At 42.5% G+C, this 24,681-nt stretch overlaps 1 protein-coding gene across 3 annotated transcripts in view; it reads right to left on the bottom strand.

Moving 5' to 3' along the window:
- Positions 1 to 24,681, bottom strand: part of ITPR2 (inositol 1,4,5-trisphosphate receptor type 2) — a 345,272-nt gene that overhangs the window by 28,523 nt on the left and 292,068 nt on the right. For all 3 annotated transcript variants that reach the window (XM_061582221.1, XM_061582222.1, XM_061582223.1), the window contains 6 exons: positions 23,733 to 23,908; positions 21,754 to 21,918; positions 13,887 to 14,082; positions 6,856 to 6,948; positions 6,296 to 6,426; positions 1,837 to 2,002 (listed from right to left, as the gene is read on the bottom strand). In XM_061582221.1, coding sequence (XP_061438205.1) covers positions 1,837 to 2,002; positions 6,296 to 6,426; positions 6,856 to 6,948; positions 13,887 to 14,082; positions 21,754 to 21,918; positions 23,733 to 23,908 — 927 coding nt within the window. The remainder of the gene's footprint in view (positions 1 to 1,836; positions 2,003 to 6,295; positions 6,427 to 6,855; positions 6,949 to 13,886; positions 14,083 to 21,753; positions 21,919 to 23,732; positions 23,909 to 24,681) is intronic.

Here is a 24,681-nt window from a genome sequence, read left to right as displayed (position 1 = left end):
GTAATATAGTGCCTCCAACCCCAATTTCAGAGCCTCTCCAGGAGCATACTGTGGTTAATGACATTACAAGTTGCAAAGAGGTCAAGGAGAATGAGCAGGGTCACATTCCCCCCTTCCATATTCTCTCTCCCTATAACCAGGGTGACCAAAGTAGTTTTAGTGCTTGGCCTGGGCCTGAAGTTAGACTGCAGTGGATCCTGATAATCCTCTGAGTATTTAGAGTTTTCTAGAAGGTTCAGTTCTGGAACTCCTTGCCCAAAGAGATTCATCTGGCCTCTTCTATGTTGGCATTTATGAGGCAGCTGAAGACTGCTTTATTTTTTCAAAAACCTTTAGCCTGAAATATAGTTAAACACAAGAAGATCTCTGCTGGATAAAACGAAAGGCCTGTCTAATCCACATTCTTTTCACCAAGGTGGCTAAATATGTGACTATGGGAAACACACAAGGAAGCCACCAGACCAATAGCTCTCTCCCACTGTTGTTTCCCAGCAACTGGTAATTCAGAGGCATGCTGCCTCTGCCTCATGCTGCAGTAACCTTCTCCTCCATGCATTTGTCTAATCTCCTTTTAGAGCCATCAGGAGTTGGAGATGGACAACACATCTTGATGAAGCAGATTCCATAGTTTAAACCAGGGGTGGCTAACCTGTGATCTTCCAGATGCTGTTGGATTCCAGCTCCTATCAGCCCTTGCCACCATGGCCAAAGGTCAGAGATAATATCTGAACAATATCCAAAGGCCATATGTTAGCCACCCCTGATTTATACCACACAGAGAATGAACAAGGGCTTCCTTTTGTCTGTCCTGAATCTCCTTCTATTCAACTTGATTTGATAAGGGTTATGAGGGAGAAAAATGCCTCAATTCACTATCTCTGCACCACACATAATTTTATATACCTCATCATTTCTTACCTCTCTTATTCACCCTTTTTTAAGCTAAAAAGCTGCAAACATTATAACCTTTCCTCCAGATTGTCAATTATTTTGATTCCCTTTTCTGTCTCTTTCCCAGCTCTACCATATTGTTGTTGAGATGTGGCAAAACAGTATTCCAAGTACAGTCACACCATAGATTCATAGTTAATAATTTTAAGCTGCAGACAGGCTTATTTACCTTTTTGCCTGCTTTCGGTTTGATAATTTTGTACAACAGTACTGCCTTTAACTTTTTTTTTCTTATTTATTTAAACTGCCTCAGCAGTCTATAAACTGAGTATCATCATCATCACCATTACATGTGACTGTAAGATCTGGAGCATCATATATGCCCTTTGGGAGTATGCGGGGGCTGCCCTTTTTAGTTCATCAAGAAGTTTACACATGGAACAAAAAAAAAATCAATAAATAACTGGGTGCAAAGGCAAATTTATTGTAGAAAATAATACTAAGAAGCTCAGAGCATTCAACAGCATCTGCCTCTTCATCAGAAGTTAAAACAGTTCTTTACAAGTTAGAGTTCGATCATGTGAAGGTTCTTTTGCCAAATGGGTAAAATAGTTTTCAATATAAAAAACTTAGTACAAAAGTAAACAGGTCTGAAATAATTCAGCTACATATATGTTGAAGTTCTGAGAACCAGACCACAAACCCCTCATATTAGATCAATCTGACAATAGCTAAAAGTACCCTAACACAAGCATCCTATTTTATTAGTAGCAATGATAGCACAAGACTTAGTTCTCAGATCCCAGAGCCAGTGATCACCAAAGTGATTTTTTTACTTGCCATTCAGTTTCCCATTGCAAAGGAGTAAATAGTGTGGTAAATCATTAAAGAAAGCTCTTAAAAATTGCTTTCCCTCACCCGATTTAATAGCTTGCTAACACATACCACAGATGAAACAGGTTGTCTTTAAGATTTCCTCTTTTTTTTGTTTTTCACTTCTGAGATCTGCAAATGTATCAATGATGACTCCAAAGATGAGGTTCAGGACAATAATGATGACAATGAAATAAAACAGGAGATCATAGATAACTCGAGCAGCAAAGAGGGGTTCCTGAAATGACAATAATGTTTCTATGTGACGCCAAATTTGCAGCCAGCTGAAAAACATTTACTTTGGATCATCCATGTTTTTGTAGCAACTGTTCATGTCAACCAATGGATACAAGGCAGCTGCCTTAGCATGGGTTGTTACATCCTCTTCACTTTATGTGGCTACTATAAGAGAGATTAATAGCAATATGGAAAAGCAAGGAGGACTTGACCATTATTATTATTATTATTATTATTATTATTATTATTATTATTATTATTATTATTATTATCATCATCATCATCATCATCATCATCATCATCATCATCATCACTACTACTACTACTACTACTACTACTACTACTTGTTAGTTGCTTGTTACCCAAAGGTCTCCATGTGACTTACAACACATTAAAAACATAGATATACAATATCCCAATATCAATCAAATCCCATAACAGCCACAGGAAGCTTGGCAGCATGCTAATAACAATCAACATACTCTCAGGCTAAAAATGCCTGGGGAAAAAGGTAACTCTTTATCTAGCGCCAGAAAGATATCAGTGAAGGCACCAGATGAACTTCGCTGGGGAGAGTATTCCTCAGATGGGGAGACACAACTAAAAAAGCCCTCACCCTTGTCACCACCCTCCAAGCCTCATCAGAGGAGGGACTTAGAGAAGGGTCTAAGAATAAGATCTAAGGGTCCAGGTAGGTTCATATTGGGAGCAGCTTTCCAGAAGATATTGAGGTCCTCAGCCATAATGAACTTTATAGGTCAAAACCAGCACTTTGAACTGGGCATGGAAGTGTTCAGGCAGCCAACGTAGTTTTTATTTATTTTTTTAAAAATGTTTTATTATTTATTTTTCTTATATAACATGGAAAAAATTAATACATAGAAATCATTTAAGTATTGTATACTAGGCAGCCAGTGTAACTGTGATAGAATCAGTATTATATGATCTGTTTGCCTCAAATCTGTCAACAGTTGGGCACCCGCATTCTGCACTAATTGAAGCTTCTGAACCTTGAAGTTACCAGAGCATAGATTGCTATAGCCAAGTTATCCCTATCCAGATAGGGTCTTGGTTGGGCCACAGTCTAAGCTGATGGAAGGCACCCTATGCCACCATCAAGTGATAGCAATGGATCCAGGAGAAGCCCCTACAAACCCATTCCTACAAAGGGAGTGTGACCCTATCTAGAGCTCGCCACACACCACTCAACCAGTCAGAGGAACCACCCACCAATAGCATCTCAGTCTTGTCTGGATTAAGCTTCAGTATATTGGTCCTCATCTAGTCCATTATCGCAACCAACCACTGATTCAGCACATTCAGTGTCTCACCTACAGAAGATAAAAAGGAGAAATAGAGCTACATGTCATCAGCACACTGATGACAGCACACTCCAAAACTCTGTATGACCCCACTCAGTGGCTTCATGTAGATGTTAAACAATATGGGGAATAAAACCAACCCCTGTAGGGCTCCATATTGGAGAACCCATGGAGCTGAACAATACTCGATGTGAAGGAACTGGACTTTACTGTTCTTGTGTATATTATGGGATGCTGAGTTTAATATGGGAATCCATCTTTGTATAACCTGCCTAAATAACCTGCCTAAATGACCTGTCTCACTGATCACACAACCTGGCCTGGGGGCTCAAATATCAATGCCATGAAAACTCCACTGCGTATATGAGGAATGGCATATTGCTTGTCCCAGGATGGGAAAATTAAAGGCATTGCTGCTTCCTGCTGCTGGCAGCCTGGGAACAAATACTTCTTGTTGGGTGAATCATGCTGGGCAGAGTCTACACTTTTTTTCATGAAGGAATAGTCATTCTGGAAGTGGGCAGAACAGGGCAGGATCTCATTGTGATAAGGTGTCTGGGAGATAGGCAGAAGCTTGCTGAGCCTGGAAGGAAGGCTTCAAGGAACAAAGGGTTGCTCATGTGCAAGGAATCCTACTGAGGGCTTAGTGAATCTAGAGACTGTTTAGACCAGGGCAAAGGGATTGTATTTAACCAGTTTTATTTTTGCTATAAGGGGGACTATACTGATTTTCCGGAATTTGTTCTGTGTTGGATATTCTGGGTGTCCTGTAATTTCTTCTGCAACACACGTGGTGGCATTTTAGGGCTTTGCATATCTCTTCTCAAGTCTCATATTTTTATTTCTCTTTTAGTAACCTACATAATTGTTTTATAAACCTGGTGTGGTCTCTCTTTCTTTACACTATCCATGTCTGAAACCATTACATCATGCTACCCAAGGAAGGTTTTTACTGTTGTTGTTGTTGTTATTAGGCTGATGAATAAGGAGCAGCCTATAATCAAATCAATCACCCTCCTTAATTTGGTGGCAGCAAACCCTGAAAGGGGGGGAAGGGTGGACAAATACCAGAGGAGTATACGTTCCATTGTGGCTGGATCTCCCTTCCCCAGGTGGCCAGGGACCCAGGATGGCTGGGCGTGGCCATCATACTCACCAAGAACCATCTTCTGGAGTTGGCCATCCATGTAGGAATGGAAACAACAGAATGTGGTGCGCCCAATACCCAACTCAGAAGTTACCCTAGAAGGATATCATGGTTGATGGTAGTGAAAGCCGCTGAGAGATCAAGAAGAATCAACAGGGTCACACTCCCTCTCTTTCTTTCCCTACATAGGTCACTGTACAGGGAGACCAAGGCAGTTGCCGTACCAAAACCAGGCCTGAATCCCAACTGAAAATCTGTTTCCTGCAAGAGTACCTGGATCTGGCTGGCAACCACCCTTGATCTTTCAGATTTTTATTTTTCTACATTAGAGTCTTCTATAGGATGGTATACTTCCTTAGCCCTCCTCATCAGCAAGTTGTCCATGCACATTATGTTTACCTATAGGAGGAGCCAAAGCTTGAGTTACTAGGTTGCAAGCCAGAGAACCAGACTTTGTCTTTAACATTGCCAATTTTTTAATTTACAGAGACTGTGTTGTTGATGTGCCTCCTGCCTGTTCTTTTCCTAGTCTGCCACACCTTCTCCTTCTCACTCTGCTAAACAAGTGGGATTGATATTGCCCTGCAGCATGTGAGGGAGGATGCTGAAGAGGATGACTAGGAAAGGAATGAGGAATGGAAACTGCATAATCTCCTGCTGCATCATTAATGCATAAAGTCTGATCTTCCATTCTGTGAATTGGAACACCTAATTTAAGCGGTCCAAGAAGCCATACCTTTTGGCTTGAAAGTCCCAATCTCAGAGGTGTGGAAGCAGGCCATAGCAAATCAGTGGTGAGGAAAATGCACATTGCTTGGGTTCAGAGGATATCTTTTGTTTATTACTTTGTTCATTCCAGGCATTAACCCTAGCATTAAAACCAGGTGCCAGAATTGGGATGGGTAAGTATTGTTTCAAATTAAACCCTGACGCACATGGTCTTGCAAACTTAGGAGCAACGGAGCAGAAGGAAGGGGAGGGCCCCCAGTGCTTATAATGTGTCAATGAAGTGGTTTCAATCTGGTTCTGGGCCTGGGCTTGGCAGTGTAATACTGTTGGTCACCCTGATGGATGATTTATGCTGGGAGAAGGGCAGGGAGAATGCAGCCCCGCTCATTCTCCTGGACCTCTCTGCAGCCTTTGTTATTGTCAACCATGGCATCCTTCTAAAGTAACTATTGGAGATAAAAACTGCAGGTATTGTGTTTCAGTGACTCCATTCCTAACTGGACAGTCATTTCCATAAGATGGTGCAGGGAACTATTGCTCTGCCCCTGGCGTTTATGCTATGGTGTTCCACAGGGCTCCATTACTTTCTCCCATACTGTTTAACGTCTACTGAGTGAGATCATCTGGGGGGCCTGGAGTGAGGTTTTTTAAAAAATACGCGTGTGACACCAACTCCATTCCTCCTTTTCCAGTAAGAGACCTCAAGAAGGTAAGATAGTGAGAAGGAGGCAGGTTGCATTCCCTTCCCCTAAGCATTCATTTTCATGTAAAGAATAGTCTCAACCCTAAACCCACTTTACATGTGAGCACAGCAGACCCACAGATAAAGTCACACGGCTGCTCTATCACAACTAGTTTAGCCCGAAGATACTAATTTACACTGATAAATTAGTCTGGTGATACATGAAAGTCTATTACATGAATATGGGTATGATCCAGCCAAAGCAAGGCATAGTTTAATTCCCATGGGATTAAAATGCCTTCTCTAAAATTCCTCCTATTAAAATCAAGAGGAATTGAAATGCATATCTATTTGTCTGTCTGTCTATCTGTCTGAGATGCACAAACTTGAAGCTACACCATACAAAATGCTTACATCTTTAGAAGGCTTTCGGAGCACGTCTCCCACTCCTCCACCATTCCTCAGGCCTTGGTTCAGAACTGTCACAATACACATGAGCAGAGTGTCGCATGTCCTCTCAATCCCATCCTCATCAGTTTCTTCATCTGTGGATGCAGCATGTATACATTACACAGGATTCCACTAAGCATGTACTAACAGCAGAACGAGACCACATAGAGAACATATGGCTGCTGCCAAACTGGCAAACCCTCATCACTCCTTCCACTGTTCCCCATTAATGAGTAGTAGAAGAAAATCCCTGATGTAACATCACTGTGTTGAGAATTTGCCCCATCCCTGCAAGCAGTAGCTAACGGAATGGTGTAGGGACAGAGAAATTCTCTATTTGATTATGTCTTTTCTTTTACTAGATGTTACTGTAGAGATTGGAGGGTAGAGTGGAAAGGAGAAGACACATGGCTGTTGCTTTCAGAGGCAGCCATGTGCTCTGCATATCATCTAGTTCTGCCCTAATGAAGCAATGGATACTTGTTTAGTGGAAAACATAAAACGTTTATGGGCATCCTACCTACCTGATTTTAGAGCTGGTATTGTAGCAGTACAGTTCTCGTTTGAACATGTGTCCATCATTGCTGTTAGTCTTGTGGTAGGAACTGTGCCACTCTCTGAGAGAACAAAGATCCAAAAGGATGATTTGTTGCAAAAATATATGCAAAAGCTATCAGCTGACACATTAGAAATTAGAACAGACACAGTCTGGCATTTCACACTTTGGAACCGAATTTGGGTTTCAAATTGTTCACTTGAACAAGTACCTAAACTCAAAATGCTTTGAAAAATCTGTGAATATATTTGTCTTGTTACTTTATTAATTTATAAATATTTCTCCACCTTTGATTTGCTTAATAACAATTATGTAAATAATTTTGGAACACCTAAGCCTTCTATTGTGAACTCTTAATTAACTTTTCTTCTTCTTACAACTATTGGCTTTGAACTCAAACATTGAAATATTGGAAATTAATGGAATTTTAAGTTACTTTGAATTTGTGTTCTGTCCCTGATAAAATCCACAAGCCACCAGATCACTCATTTAATGTCAGAAAAAACAAAAAAGGAAAGAAACCAGAACACCATTGAGGAAGAAAACTAAACCATACATGGTAATGAAGATTTTAGTGTTTCACATTTACAATATAGTACAGGCATTTCACCATTGCTTCAGCCTAAATTGCAGAACTGACATAAAATAGAACTCCTAGTTAGGATGAAATACATTAAAAGCTAGAAAAAACTGCCAGATATGAAAATAATGTCAGTTTAAAAAACCATTAAATTATTCACAAAGGCTGATGAGGACACTGAGCTGAGGCGTCATCTTTTAAAATCCAGAATACTTAAAGGGTTTTCAAGGATAAAAACACTGTTTGATGCTTGTTTGTAAATATGTATGGAGTTGAGTAAAACACTAATTTAACACTTCCAAAGTAAGTAAACAACCTTTATATCAGCTTTATTTTATCAAACACCTATTTTGCCTCATGCATCACAAATCATTTAGGGCATTACGTATGTGTGCTGCAAAGAAAGGTGTGAAGGAGCAAAGTTTGCAAAATGATATTACCCAAATAACACTCCATTATCTACCCGCTATCCTGTTGTCACTGGAACAGCAGTGGTTCTAATCTGGAAAATGGTACTTACCGTGAATTTCTATTTGCAGATTAGGTTGGAGGACATTCTGTAGACAGGATGACGCCTCCCTCTGGATGTGATAGGCAGGGTCTTTAGAGCCTTTGCCTCCTCTTCCAGGGGGTGGAGTCGTCCTGCCTTCCACCCTAAACTGGCAGAGCAGAGAACTCCTCAATCCCAACACAATGTGAAGAATGCACACAATTAATTAGAACACAGCAGAAGAGCAGGAGAAAAACATAGCAGGACACAGACACAAAAACTAAACATGATGTGCATTATTATTATTATTATTATTATTATTATTATTAATAATAATAATAATAATAATAATAATAAATATACCACCCTTCCTCCCAGTAGGAGCCTAGTAAGTATGTAAGACGCAGGCAGAAGCTCTAATCCCCAGATCCAAAAAACTCCAGAGGGTAATGTAGAGGAAGCAGGGGTGGGAAGAATGTCCTCCAACCTAATCTGCAAATAGAAATTCACAGTAAGTACCAATTTCCATTTTTGCCAGATTAGGTTGGAGGACATTCTGTAGACAGAATGTAGCAGAGCACTATGCCATACACGGAGGATTTCCTATGACCCCAATTTAATGATGATCTACCCTCTGGAGAGACAGCCAGTGTGGTTTAGTGGTTAAGGTGTTGGACTATGACCTGGGAGACCAGGGTTCAAATCCCCACATAGCCATGAAGCTCATTGGGTGACCCTGGGCCAGTCACTGCCTCTCAGCCTCATGAAAACCCTATTCATAGGGTAGCCGTAAGTCGGAAGCGACTTGAAGGCAGCACACACACACACACGCCCTCTGGAGAACCTTACTGCCAAAAGCTACATCTGCTGAGGAAAATGAGTCTACCTTGTAATGCTTGATAAATTGTGGGGAGACACCCAAGCAGCTGCCCTACAGAATTCCAAAACTGGGGGAGTCCCTTTATAAGTAGCTGAAGTGGCTGCCCCCCTCAGTGAGTGGGCTGTGATGTCCCCAAGGGGATCTCTGCCTAAGGCCCTATATGCCAGAATGGCGTCTCTCAGCCACCCAGAGATGGTTGAAGACAATGCAACCTTTTGAAGAACCAGAAAATGCAATGAACAGGGCTTCCGGCTTCCTAAACTCCAGCGTTCTATCTTATTGAGATAAAACTGTAATGCATGCCTCACATCAAGATAATGCCATCTGTGCTCCTTATGACATGAAGGATTACAACAAAAAGATGGAAGTGCCACCTCCAGGGACCTGTGAAAAATCAAGTTCACTTTGGGAATGGAAGTCGGACTGGGATGCAGAACAACCGTGTCCTAATGGAAAATGCATTGCTGGGGTCAGAAGAAAGAGCTGCCAACTCAGAGACTCTACATGCAGAAGTGACTGCAACCAAAAACAACATTTTAAATGTCAACAACTTAAGCTCACAAGTGAGAGCCAGTGTGATGTAGTGGTTAAGGTGCTGGACTGCGACCTGGGAGACCAGGGTTCGAATCCCCACACAGCCATGAAGTTCACTGGGTGACCTTGGGCCAGTCACTGCCTCTCAGCTCAGAGGACGGCAATGGCAAACAACCTCTGAATACCACTTATCATGAAAACCCTATTTGTAGGGTCACCATAAGTTGGGATCGACTTGAAGGCAGTCCATTTCTATTTCTATTTTTCTAAGCTCACAAACTGCCAGGGATTCAAAAAGAGAACCAGTTAAAGCAGATAAAACCCAATTTAAATTCCAAGTCGGAAACCTGTGAACCACATGGCGTGAAATCAATATCACCCCTTTAATGAACCTCCTATAAAGGTGATGCGAGGACAAAGACTCACCTCCCCACAAGAAAGTACGCTGCTTCACGTCACTGCCTGTCTCTGAATGATGTTAACACTTAAACCCCTATCAACTCTGTTCTGCAAGAACTTAAGGAAATTCTTAATATCTTTCGAGAGGGGGTCCACCTCAGTCTGAGCACATCAACTAAGAAAGGCCTTCCAAGTGATACTATAAATTCTACTGGTAGACGCTCTGCTAGAATCCAGCAGGTTGTCCAGTGCAGACCCCAAGAAACCCACATTCATCAGCCAGACCCTCTCAGCCTCCAGGCTGTTAGATGGAAGAGGTCTGGCTGAGGATGAACCATTGAGTCCTGGATCAGAAGATCAGGTTGAATGTGAAGATGCCAGGGGTCCTGGACTGACAGGTTTAACAGATCTGGGAACCAAGGGCATTTCGGTCAGAATGGAGTGATGAGGATGACCTCCGCTCTGGAATGGCAGATCTGCCTGATCATACACTGAAGAAGACTGAACAGGGGAAAGGCATAAAGCAGCCCCTTGAGCCAGTCTGTCTCCAGAGCATCTGTCCCGCTGGCCTGTGGACATGGAAGTCCAGAGAAAAACCTCTTCAACTGAGTATTCAGGGGCGAGGCAAACAGGTCCAACACTGGTGGACCCCATTTTGCTGTGATTTGCTGAAACACCTTAGGGTTCAATTGCCATTCCGCCTCCACAATGGCTATACAGCTGAGGTAGTCTGATGCCACACTGGAGACTCCTGCGAGGTGATCCACTTTGATCAATGCAACGTTAGTCTTAGCCCATTGAAGAGACGTTGTGCTTTGGCTATAAGGCCCTTGGATTGAGTGCTGCTTTGCTTTTTATGTATGGTTTTGCTGAAGTGTTGTCTATCCTGATGAGAAAATGCACTCCCAAGATCCTTGGACACAAAGCGTGCAGCCCCAGTCAGATGGCCCACAATTCCAGGACACTAATGTGAATTTCCATTTCTGTCATGGGCTACATACCACCTGGGACCCTATGTGGACTCCCCAACCTAAGAGACTGGCATCTGTTGTGACAACCAGGTGACATAGCTCCTCCAGATCTGCCCCCACAGAAAGACATCATGGTGCCATCCATCATCTGAGGTCCTTCTTCAAGAAAGGGGGTACCTCCAATGCCAACCATCTCTGCTGGGCTATGTGTGTTTGAAAAGGTAGGAGGAAGTGTTGCAGAGCCCTTGAGTGGAACTCTGGTGACTGGATCAGATCATATGAAGAAACCATCAGGCCCTCTGGATGATCCAAGACCCTCAGATCCATATGGTCTGAGTTCAGAACCTGGAACAGCACTGTCTGCATTGATGAAACCCTCTCTGGAATAAGGGACATTTGAAACTGAGCCATGTCCAATAGAACCCTCAGATGGGTGATAATCTAGGATGGGTACAATGAGCTATCCTCTCAATTCACAACAAACCTTAGATCCGGAAGGCAGTTCAGGGTGACCCTTTGTGTTCTTCGTGCAGTTGTCCTCCGAGGGAGCATGAACCAGAATGTCATCGAAATAGGGGTGCATTCAAACGCCTTTGGTTCAGAGATGAGCCAAGATTGCCACCAGCATCTTGGTGAAAACCCTTGGTGCTGAGGAGAGACTGAAGGGCAACACCCAGTAGTGTCTGCTGTTGTAATTGAATCAAAGAAACCTCCTGTGGGCCAGCCTGATAGGAATGTGGAGATACGCCTCGGAGAGATATATTGAGGTCATCCAATCCCCTTTTCTTAGTGCTGCAATGATGGGCCTCAAGGTCTCCATTTTGAAACACTTTCTTGTGACCCATCTGTTGAGCTATCTGAAGTCTAAGATGGCCTGAATGTCTCAGTTATTTTTGGGAACTAAGAAAAAAACTGAATAGACCCCAGATCTCTGCATCGAGGCTGGCACCAGTTTTATGGCCCATAACTCCAAGAGGTACAGGTATCTCTGGTGCTTCTCCGGTCTCCACAACTGAGCAATTGGAACAAACAGATTGTGTGGGAGCCACTTGAATTCCAGGGCATATCCCTGTGACACCATTTCCAGAACCCACCTGTCTGAGGTGATGCCACCCCAGGTGGGCAAAATGAATCAGTCTGGCCCTCACCAGAAGCTGTCCCGGTCTCAGTTACCATCACACTAAGGTGGACTTCTTTCCACCCCTCTGAACTGGGCAGAAGGAAAGTTAGAGTAAGAAATCTTGGGAGGAAAATGACTGCTTCACCTGGGGCCTGTAAGATTTAAACCCTCTGGGTTTGAAAAACTGCTTGGAGGGATGAAAAACTGGTTTTCTTTCCCTTTCCATTCCTCCTTTTTGGCCAGTGGAAGTGCCTTCTTCTTGTCCTTTGTTTCAACAAGGTGAGCTTCAAGTGGACCCCCAAACAGTTAATTAGACCCTGAAAAGAGTAGACTCACAAGATGGACCTGGGAGGATGCATCCACCTCCCATTGTCTCAACCAAATGTTCCGGTGTGTCACTGTGGTGGATGCCATAGAACATGCTGCATACTGAAAGTCATTGGAGGATGTGTCAGCAGCTATTGCCGAGGCAAGAGCAATCTTTTTAAGGGCATCCTTCACCTTCTTGGGAATATCAGTCCTAGATCCCATTTTTTCTGTCCACGTGAATGTGGCCCAGGAAAACACAGAGGCTGTGGTGGCCACCCTAAACATCACCGTATCAAGGGCCCCTCAATGCTTTTGTCACATGGATCTTTAGGTTCCTCCCTCCCCTTCTGAGGGGATGACTGAGGAGCAAGCTAAAGCCACCACCAGCAGGTCCACAACCAGAAAATGCAACTGCTGCATCATCAGGTCTGATAAAGTATAATGCCTCTTGGTCAGCTTAGAGACCAACTTGGACTGGAGTTGGCCCACTCAGCCTTCCTGGCTATGTCAAATTGTTGCAGAAAGGGAACCTTTAAAGGGGCTGAAGCTGCAGTAGGAAAAGCCTCTTGGCCCCCAATGTGCCAGACAGCGGAGAAAACATGGCAAAAGCCTCCCCTTCCTCAGCCAACTGTAAAACCCGGTGCGTCTTGGCTAAAAGTGGTAGAAAAAATTCCAATGAGAAAAGGCCAGGTTGTGATTGTACCACCTCCACTTCCTCACCTGAAACCCAGGGCCGGATTAAGCTGAGGAGGGCCCCTAGGCTGATTGGTGTTTGGGGGCCCCTTCTCCCTACCTTTCCACTTTTTTTGCGGCTGCATGCACTGCGCTCACAGGTTTGCCATCAATCAAGATGGTAGCCGAAGTTTCCCTAAGGGGCTGAAGCCTCTGCCGCTATCTTGGTTGATGGCAGCAAAGCACGCGTGTAGCACGCATGCGTGCCATCAACCAAGATGGTGGCAGAGGCGTCAGCCCCTTAGGGAAATCTTGGCCACCATCTTGATTGATGGCAAACTGCAAAAAACAGCTGAGAAAAAGGTAAGCGAAGCGGGGGGATGGTGGGCGGTTTGGAAGCTCTTGTCCCGCAATATATTATTTTAGCCAATGTGTCCAGAGAATATATCCAAAAGTTCTCCCCCTCAGTCACTCTCATTGGCACCACATGGCCTGAACCTGGAGGACAGTACCAGCATTATTTAGCTTCTGCAAATGAAGTCCCTCTGAGCATTCCATCCTCAAAGCTCTATAACTGCCACCTTGGTAACAGCATTTGTATGTTAGCAGCTGATGAAGGCAGAAGCCAAAACATTTTGGTAGAACAATAAAAACCTCTGTTTTGTTAATCACACTTACGTGCATATATTTTTAGGTGATTAATGGAATCCTTATAGGTATCCACAGCAAGCTTGGGTGAAGTTCTGTTTGTTGCTTTCAAATGGAAAAATGAAAAGATATCAGAGGAAAAAGGAATCTGATCTTAACGACCATGAGGGGGCCAAACTTAAAAACCCAATGTAAAAAAGGAGAGGATTCCATCTGTAGTCTGGAGGGACAACTCCTCCCGTTGGAAGAAGAGGCAAAGGACTCAAAAGATACTGCCTATCACATCCAGAGGGAGGTGTCATCTTGTCTCCAGAATGTCTTCCAACTGAATCTGGCAAACTAATCATACACCACAGTAAAATCCTGAGGAATATGTTTTACTAGTAGGAGCAATACCTGCAATAGGTGTTCTGTTTTTCAGTCTTTCCACCTCCATAATGAAGTCATCTTTCAAGAACAAGAACCCAACAATGGAGAAGAGGTAGACAAGGATGAGGGCTAGAACTGCAGTCAGGATAATGGAGCGTCCATTCCGTGTAACACTTTTAATTACGTTCAATAAAGTCTCCTCTCTGTACACCAAGTCAAATAACTGGGAGAAAACAATACACAAAAAGGAAAGTGATCACCATAATGGAACATATAGCTTCTTTAAAGGGTTGCCACCTGAACTCAAGGAATGCATTGATGCAGTCGTTTTCAAACTCTGATCTGGGGAATCCTGGGGTTCCTTCAAAGCTTAGGTTTCTCATTGAGAAGACCAGAAGACAGCTTGCCCACCAATATCTATCCTTCCTATGTGCAGCCATATGTCTGCTGAGTGTGTTCTAGGATGCATTCTCAGTTGAACTGAGTAACGTGGAGGCCTAGCAGGTTAGTGCTTTGCATGTACAGTACTTGAAAATCACTACATTAGAGGAATAAGCAACATGCTGATTTCAGGGGGCAGCATCCAGAGCTGGCCTAAGACATTTTGCTGCCTGAGATGAAGCAGCAAATCCCTGATACCTACCCACCTCAATCCTGAGGAAGAAAATATCACAAGCACCTCTCTATGGGAGTAAAAATACAATAATAAATTAAATAACAATTTGCTACTCTTACAAGACACCCAAAATCAGCTGCTGAAGGCAACCCCTGCATTCTAGACTAACAAGAAGACTGGCCCAAGCAGTGTCTACGAATGCCTGATAAGATAATGAGACCTCCTATTTTCACACATTGAAATGCAACCGATAGCTTGCTCAGTCACTTGCTAATTCCCCTGTGCAGAGCAACCTGAATGGCTCTAGTGACATAGCCAAATGGAATATCTAACTTGGTGTGTTCCTAGTTAAATTGCTGCTGTGAAACAATTGCAGTAAATGATGATAGCGGTTCGTTCCTTAACATGGTTGTGTTCCCAGGGAATCTCAGCACTCCTGTATATAAATATATATATATAGGAGCTGGCAAATATCCCAACTAAATGAGGAGCATAGTATTCCTGAGCACTTCTTACCATGTATAGGGCATTACAGAATCCTGACAATCTCATTGTTTTCATTTGTTTTAAAGGAACAAACATCTAGCCCACATTGTTTCAGACATTAGTTTGTAGGGGAGTGTTGAAAATTATTACGTACAGGCAAATGATTAAAAACAATGAGATGAGTAAAAACAAGACAACACATTCTTTCTGACAACTTACATAATTCATTCTAAAATCATCAAGGTTTTCTCAGGCCTGACAATTTTTTTTAACACTGAACATTTCAGATTATGAATATTGTAGAAGAAGTGTAACATGTGCACAACTACAAATTTGGCACACACCATGTTCATTAATACTATATTCAAATCATGTAAATTATGCAAACTGGTAGGCAGATTACAGTCACATATATGCAAGTGTAACATGCACATCTCTTATCTTCCTTCTAGCAGATACTTAACTTTCTGACATTATGAAGACATCTAGATCCAGTCTTGAATTGTTAACTCTGTGCATGCATATAAATTCATTGAAATAAATAGGTTTAAACCTACCCATGTGGGATTGTGGCCATGAACATGCTGGGCCCATAACCCGTGTTGCAGCGCGTGTTGATACCGAACAGTGCAGAGGCACTGGCGCAGGTCCGAACCGGAATAATGCAGGCCAGGCAAAGTACTTTGTAAGAGTCTTTTACTGACACTAAAGTTAGCAAACACAGTCCTCCTTCCATACAAACTTTCCCCCACACCAGAGCTGCCTTGAGTTCCCTTCTTATCTCAGTGGCTGCCCTTGTCAAAACATCTGCTGACCTTGGCAGACCTGGCACACTCTCTTGCTCTGCTTAACTCTTTTGCTTCAGGTTTCCAGAGCCTCTTTCTGTGAGCCACACAGAACACATTACAGGCCAACAGAACAACACTGAAAAAGGGATTAAAATTGCAAGGTACCGTATATTCCGGCGTATAAGACGACTGGGCGTATAAGACGACCCCCAACTTTTCCAGTTAAAATACAGAGTTTGGGATATACTCGCCGTATAAGACTACCCCTCTTCCAACACACACCAAATAAAAATTAAAAAAACATCAGATTTGATTTCAATATGGTAATTTTAATTCAAATGCTTATGACATGCAGGTACTTAGCAGGAAAACTGTCACTTACAAACATAAGGCTGTTTGTCATCAAACATGTAAACATAAAACAGTGCAAGTGGATTAAACTTTTTCTAATTCACTCTAAAGCTGAAAGGAAGGATAAGACAATAAACCCATGGGAGCTGCCATGCTGTTTGTTTTCTAAGCTGACAACCAAACAGTTTCCCTTTAAAAGCCTTCAAAATCCTCCTGTTCGTCATCTGATATCATAAGTACATCAATGACATCTTGTGATACATTTGTAAGGCAGTCATCGTATGGATCGAATTCCGTATCAAATGGTGTGGTCTCAGCTTCGGCTTCCTCTTCATCTTCCCACAAGTAGTCGTCCTCCATACCATCTAATGAATTTGATATGCCACACTTCTTGAAAGACTTGATTACTGTTTCTGCATCAATATCATTCCAGGCTTTTATGACAAACTTGCACAAAACATCCAACTGTGGAGCACGCATGTTTCCTCCTTTTGTGAATGACTTTTCGCCGCTAACCATCCATTCATTCCATTGTTCTCGAATGCGATCTTTAAATGGCTTGTTTAGGCACACATCCAGTGGCTGTACCAATGATGTCAATCCTGCAGGAATAACTGCCGCATCTGTGTTTAGTCTTGCAAGCCTTTGCTTGGTGCTGGGAGTTAAATGAGCCCTGAACATATCCCACACCAGTAGACTACGTTTTTGAATAAGTCCACCTGGTCGCCTGCTCCATACATTATCAAGCCATAGCTTTACCCCTTCTTCATCCATCCAGCCTTTTTTATTCACATGTACAAAACAACCAACAGGGAACTTGAGTTTCGGCATTGTTTTTCTTTTAAAAATAATCATTGGTCTCAGTTTGGCGTCATCAGCTGTGCATCCTAGTACCACTGTAAAACTGGACTTCTCATGTCCTGTTGTTTTAATTAAAATTGTTTTTTCACTTTTTTGATGGACAGTTTTATTTCCAACCATATCAAAATTCATTGGAGTTTCATCCATATTTCCAATACTACTTAACGCATAGCCATGTTTAGTGCACTGTTGTATTACATATCAATGGAAACTATTTACTTTGCTATCAAGATCTGCAGGTAATTTTTGGGCAACTTTCGTCTTTTGCCTCAGTACCATATTATGCCTTCCCATGAACCTAGTACACCAGGATACAGTGGCCTTAAATCTGTTGCTGTGATCTGGGTTAGATTTGGCCCACTGAAGTGCAAACAAACGTATTTTATTTCGTGTCACTACATAACTGTTTTGGCGATGCTCATTCACCATGTCTACTACATGTTTTTCGAGTTCTGGCCAATGTGGGGTGCCTCTTCTTAATGCACACTTACCCCTTGGCATACTCTTTAATGCTTTTTCATTTGCTTTCCAGTCCCGAACCATCTTTTCTGTTACTCCATATTGTCTTGCAGCAGCGCAGTTATTATGTTCCATGGCAAAGTTTACAACTTTAAGTTTGAAACTGGCTTCATATTTCTTTCTTCTTGCTGGTGGAGCCATGATGGGGTTTTGACTGTTGGACATTTGTATACTGTACTGTATGTACTGGTGCTATACTGTATGAACAGGTACAGATACTGGTGCTGTACTGTACAGAGCTTGGAAAAGTTACTTTTTTGAACAACAACTCCCATCAGCCCAATCCAGTGGCCGTGCTGGCTGGGGCTGATGGGAGCTGTGTAGTTCAAAAAAGTAACTTTTCCAAGCTCTGACCCAGCATACAATATTATAAAATTATTTAGCCTATGGTGCTTTTGAGAAAAGCTGTAGTTACTTTGTTTTTACACAAAGAAATTTCTTTAGATTTACAAACATCCCCTGATGAAAGCCCTGGTTGGGCTGAAACGCGTTGGGCAAGTTCCAATACAGATTTATACAATAAAAACCATTTTGAAAATTTTTTATCTCCCTGATCTTGTGTGGCATTTTGGGGTTTCCCCCCCCCTTTTTTTTGCCAGCATACAACAACCAGCCAATCACTGGTTGGTTGTTGTATACAAAGCCTGCTTGGATTGGTCAGCTCTCCGTCCAACCCAAACAAGAGCCAGCAGCAATGGTCCAAAACAACGCGGGCCGCGGCGACACAGCAGCACCCGAGCCCAGGCGAATGACGGTGGGCGGCGCCGCAACCGCTTGCATCCGGGCCACAACCCAGAGCGGCAGCACCCGAGACCGCGGCGCCAAAGGCCGCAAAAAGAACGCGGCACCCCAAGCCAGCAGCGACCACACACACCCGCACTCCTCTCCACTCCAGCAAATGATGTCATCAGCGGCACAAGTAAGGTGGGGTAATAAGTTTAGACGACACCCGGCGTATAAGACGACCCCCAACTTTGGAGAAGATTTTCCGGGGTTAAAAAGTCGTCTTATACGCCGGAATATACGGTATTATGGTAATTATCATGAAACAAAGTCATGATTTGTTATGATAGAAATGTCATGTCATCCTGCCTTTTACACTCAAAGCAACTCAAATAATACATTTTCTATGAAATTTCTAGGCCAATATTCAGTCATGTAAAATAGTTTTAAACCATATTCCTGATTTTGTGGATTTCTTTTATTATTTTATTTGCAATCATATTAAGAGGTACTGTGGCAAAAACTCAACTGCATTGTTGATATCTTGAGGTAGAGGTCAACATAGAAACTGGGGCATGTGACTCGGCTGAACATGGCGTTTCCCACATGCAGCAGATAGTGTGCCTGGGGCACTGTACAGCCAAGCACGTTGGGCGTCATACTAATTTCAGTGGGAGAGATTTAAGCAACAAGCTAGCATTGGCTCCGAAGTGCTTGGTATTGGCTGGATTGTGCCACAGTTTTTGAGCTTTGCCAATTACTTATGCCCAGTTAGACAGGTGAATACTGCACACACTCATATCCCATGTTGTGGCAAGCACACTGGTTACTGATTAGTTTCCAGACCTGATTTAAAGTACTGGCCTCAACCTCCATGGACTGGAATCTATATTTAGAAAGCCCTGATCTATTAAGTGTTGGCTATTAAACCGAGGAAGCAGAGGTTAAATTTCCACAAGCGAGCTACGTGGATTAGAAGCGAAAGTTGGCAGAGCTCGAGCCATCTTCAAGGACACGTTGCTATGCAACCTAGGCTCGGGCAGCTGGCCTTATCTATATAGAGGGCCAGCAGACACTTGCAGAGTGTGGGGGTCGAGGAGTTTGTACAGAGAGAGAGCTTGTGATATATTCTATTGTCAGTAAAGTGACTCTTAAAACTTATTACTTGTCTGGCTCATTGCTTCAAATGGCATCTAGCCTGTCACTATACTGTTCTGCATCCTAGGCATCTGCTTGCGCCAGATACAACATCCAACATTAAGGTCTGGCTGAAAGTTCCAAGATCATACACTTGGATAAGTGAGATCAGAAAAATGGTAAAACACATTTTTAAAAAGTCACCTTTGGAGGTTAATCCACAATCATGGGCCGTTTCAACCTTGTTTTATGTTAGATATTAAAACAATATTAACATTTGTAGGATTTTTTTGTATAGTTTTATTTATAATTTTGTGTGTGGGTGACTGCTTGTTCTTAGCTGTCTTGAATCTTGGAAGAGGTTGGATAGAAATATTTAAATCAACAAGTGAAATTATAACAAAGACCATCTTCCATATGGATTTGTATCATAATGTGGCTACAAAATGGCCAGGAGAAGATCACAACAATCCACCATGAGTCACAAAGTTTTCTTAGGCATACAAGATTAAAAAGAGGAAGAAAACATGCCAAAATAAAAAGTGTCTAAAATGAGGAACAAAAATGGGGATTTCAAATATTTCCACTGTCCAGAGATTACTGTAGAATGCATATATTAAAGAAGCATGAATGAATTATTGCCAGCTGACATGCAAGTCAGTGACTACATCCACACTAATCTGAATGCTCTAGGAATAATATTTTAAAATCATTTTTTGCAGTCAGTAAGGGATGCAAAATATGAATAAATATGAAGGAATAAGGTTTGTTGTCAATACACCATCTTCTGCAACACTCCTAGGAGGGCCATGAGGTTATGTAAGAATCTGACACTACATTCTTTTCCATAAGTTTCTGGTTCTCATGGCTGGCGTATCTTGTGGCTTACAGGTCTTAAATGTGTTGAATGAGTGCATGCAAAATTTGAAAAAACTCTTGTGTGAAAGTGCCTTAGATCTAAGACTATATTTTATTAAATAGAAGAACCATAAATGAAAATAAGCCCATTAAAAGCCTCATTTGAGAAGAGAGTGGTTTCCCAAAAGCTTGTAGGAGAAAAAAGTTGAGGCAGTGAGCAATTCTGTCCCATTATATATATATAAATAGACTTGCTCTGAAATGTGCATTCCAACATCTCACGAACACTAAAGTGTGTGCAGGGGGAGTGATTTTCAAGTGGTTTGCTGCTTTACAGAATGTTCTGGAACATCTCTGACTGCAAATGAGCATATTAAAAAAATGGAACTAGATAGAGCAAGTCAAAGGAGGAGATGACCTCTGCACGGTTCAGGGGAAAAAAAGTAAAGTAACACTGGAGTACAGGTGTTTTAATCAAGTAATAGCCAGTAATATAATAACTAGGCCTATTTACAATTACATTATTATGAATGTATAATCAAAACTTGAAATGCAGAGGCAGTCAAAGCAAAACAGGAAGCTTTTAGCTGTACGGTAACAGAAGCAGCAGCTTAAATGGCTGTAGCTAGTCTGATCTCATGGCAGGCAGACAGTATCTGCTATGCTATCAGATATGGCTCTGCAGCTGTTATGACTGCACAAGAGGGACAAAGGAGACCCTGCTGTCTCTGTGCCCTCTCCAAAGTCACATAGCTACTCTTATGTAGCATAAACTAGGCCATGGGAAAGGGTGGAGAAAACTGCCAATATTGCTACAGCACTGATGGATTCTGCTACATCAGGAATGGGCTGAGTCAACTTTTAGCAACAGCAACAATGGTCAGATCCTATAATAGAGAGACTGATACTATTATGATCTAATACTACAGTGATTTTGTGTTAAAATATCCACAGAGATGCTTTTCATGCACATGCATTGTGTTCTACAAAAAAATACATGCTGTAAATAGAGGTGAAGAATACAAATAAGCATAACCTGGTTTGAGTTCTTGTTTAAAGGATGAAGATGGAATATAAGTTTAAACAATGATGACAGTAATACTTGTATTACTACTATTCCTATTAATCATCAGTAATGAAATATAAACATATAAGGTTTAGAGTTGCAATTTAAATCCAGAATGGCCTTATTAAAATCAGTGAAACTGCTAAGGATTTTTACCCCCCATAAGCCAATAAGGGATACTTCCTTATGGTCTTTACATGAACACCTGACTGAAGTGTACACCTAAAATGTAACATGTAAATGTGACCAACAATGTTTACAAACACATGTGTCATACTAATACACTTAGTCAGAATGCCAGCATTGGCTGCTATTGCCTGCTGAGCTGCACAATCTGAGAACTGGGAACTGAGATCTAACAATTGCTCCCTGTGGTCTAGTGGCATTATATACAGCACACTTTGGCACGATATTCAGGAAGCGCTCATAACCAGATGCTCTGTATTTCCCATTATGGCAATATTTGCCCCTCTCCAGGGATATACTCACCAGAAAGCTGTAAAAGAATTCGTGCACACAGAGGCCCAGCATACAGACAAGAACATAGGCAACATGGTAGAGAAATGCCATATCCATAATGACCGCTCTGTATCCACGGGTGAACGTGCCACGATTCCCAACGAAGCTCACCAAAAATACAATCTTATTACAAAGCTGGGGGAGGGGGGGAACAACATGGACAAAATTTACTATATCTCAAGAACTTGAGCCATATGTCCTTAGAATACCATATTAAACAATAGAGAACATTTACAAAAAAAAATAGTTGATAAGCCACCAAGTTATTATCTAATGCATATGCACCAAGCACAATCAAGACTTACTACTTCATTCAACACTGGAAATGAGAGGTACTGTGTCTCTTGCTTGCTTGGGATTAGCAGTTTGACCTGAGAACCTCAGCTGTTCATTCCAGATGTTTAAGTTGGGTTGTGGTTGACAGCTAATAAGACATCTTATTTCCTGCTGCGGTCAAGATCAAGAGCCCTTCTCAGCAAGCCACCTAATACCAGGTCAGACTATTTGTCCATCTAGCCCAGCATTGTCTACCCAGTGTAGGAAACCTTTGGACCTCCAGATGTTGCTGAACTACAACTCCCATCATCCCTAGCCATTGGCCATGGTTGCTGAGGCTGACTGGAGCTGTAGTTAAGTAACATCTGGGAGGGGGAAAGGTTCCCCACACCTGGTCTACTCTGACTGGTAGTAGCTCTTGTGGTCTTTCCAATCACCTGCTACTTGTGGATCTTTTTAACTGGAGATGCCAGAAACTGAACCTGGGACCCACTGTATGGAAAGCTTGTGCTCTGTCACTGAGCTATGCTTCTCTCAGCCCTTCTGCTCCCTGCGTGAGGTTAGGCCAGCTTCAGTCTTCTCTTTCAAATTCCACCCTTTCCAAGTCAGCCTTCCACCACTCTTGCCCCTCTCTTGCTTTTAAATGTCCAGGTTTTCTTCCAAGAGAGTGAAGTGCCCCTAGATAGGCAGGGCTGGGACAGCATCAAGAGGTGCATGAAAAATGGTAAGGGCCACAGTGCAGCTCAGCAAAGAACAAATGTCTGGGTTGTAACTGTACATGACGCACAGCAGTGCCTTACAAAAGCTCAGAGGCCATCTCCTGGGCAGACTTGGTGCTCCAATGCTAGGGGGTGGAGGTGGGCAAGATTTTCAGGATGTCATTTTCCTCTCCAACAGTCATGGAAACTGTCCCCTATCTTGGTAGAGTGCACCAGGAGCAGAAGCGGCTCACCCAGTGAGGCAGAGCTGTAATGCTAGTTTTTCTGGCAAGTATGTCATTGCCGCTTACCAGGAGCAAGGGGGGCCGAGATGGTGAGGAGGTCTGCATGGTGCAGGCACAAAGGCAAGGGCACCAGATCAGCTCTGCTGGTGTACTTGCACTGTGCTGACCTTCTCGACACCTCGCTGCTTCCCCTCTTCCTCCTAGTAAGTAACATTGACACACCTGCCGGAATGGAAGCGCTGAGGCTCCGCTCCACCAGCCAAGCTGCTTTTGACTACCAGCAGCATTGCATCATGGGAGTACTGGCTGCACCAGGAGCAGCACTGGCAGCTAGAGCAGCTTCTGTGTCAGTTAAAGAGCTGGTCAGGCAATTTTACAGATGCCAGTTGAGCCAATGGGAAGAGAAGCATATCCCAGCTTAATTCCAGGGTTTTAATTAGCCCTCCATACTGAAACAGAAACAAGTCTGATTTTTCATCATGGAAGAGCAAAGAGCCGAAGTGCTTGGACAAAGTAGGCCTAGAAATGTAGTTTCAACCCAGATGTGTTCACCCTTGCCTTGGCTTAAAATCAAGTTAATGAGGCTTAAAATTAAACAGATTATTTGTACAGTCTACTGCCTCAGTTTTTCAGCTGTGTAAGATGAATGTGGAAAAACAGATAACCAGCCATGCATATATATAACGTGTGATATTTTCAAGTCCACTTAAATGGGTTTTTAAGGACTTACATTAGCATTGCCGAGAAGGATCAATGTAGGCCCAAGGCCAATAGTATATATGGACCTGAGCATTACGGACACCAGAAATGGGCGAATGCCAACAGGTTTAGGGAAGAAGAAAAGCAGCGAGGTACAGATGGCCACTGCTATCCAGAGAAGAACTGAAAATAATGGAGACAGTGTGCCTAGGAAAAAAAACATGAGAAAAAAAGATCATTACACCTTTTTAATGTAAGAACTGTACCACTGTTTCAAGACCAGTGTTCTGTCCAACTCAACATGCATAGGAAGAAATATACATATATAGCTATACTTATTCATCCATAATAGCATAAAAGTGAGCAAGATGGCAGATGAGATGAGCACTCCCTCCTGTGCTTTTACACAGCATCTTGATCTGCAGGTATTAGCAGTTGATAATTTTTTCTCCATGCAGCAAAATGCTTCATATGCTGATTTCTCAAAACCAAGATGTGATAGAGGCACTAAACAGGCTGCCCCCCACCCTCAGTTGAGTACAACTCAGTACAGTTTATTATTGAACCATCACAGACCCAATACACCTGTTGGGTACCAATCCTATTGATAAAGGATTATGGGTTGCAAGCCTATAATTTACCTTGGAGTATGTTCTATTGAACTCAGTGTGGCCTACTTCTGAGAAGACATGTATGTGACTGAATTGTAACAGTGCAATCCAATGCAAGTTTACTTGTAAGTAAATCCCACTGTGTTCAATAAATGTCACTGAGCTGGCTCAACACATCACATTAAGAAATAAACCATGGCTGACTGTGAATAAGCCACATGCTACTAGATGCTGTTCAGTTGCTCCTGCTTTGTTCCGCCCTGCCTGGACCAGAGAGTAAGGATGGAAAGGTCTGCCAATTTTGGCTCTCTCAGTTTCCCATTTTTCCAGTCTTAAATTCAGTTCTCCATATTTCTGCAGGAATTTGCA

Source organism: Rhineura floridana, chromosome 8, assembly GCF_030035675.1.
Source record: "Rhineura floridana isolate rRhiFlo1 chromosome 8, rRhiFlo1.hap2, whole genome shotgun sequence".
In the NCBI taxonomy this organism is placed as follows: Eukaryota; Metazoa; Chordata; class Lepidosauria; order Squamata; family Rhineuridae; genus Rhineura; species Rhineura floridana.
This window is presented reverse-complemented; position numbering and strand designations above follow the sequence as displayed.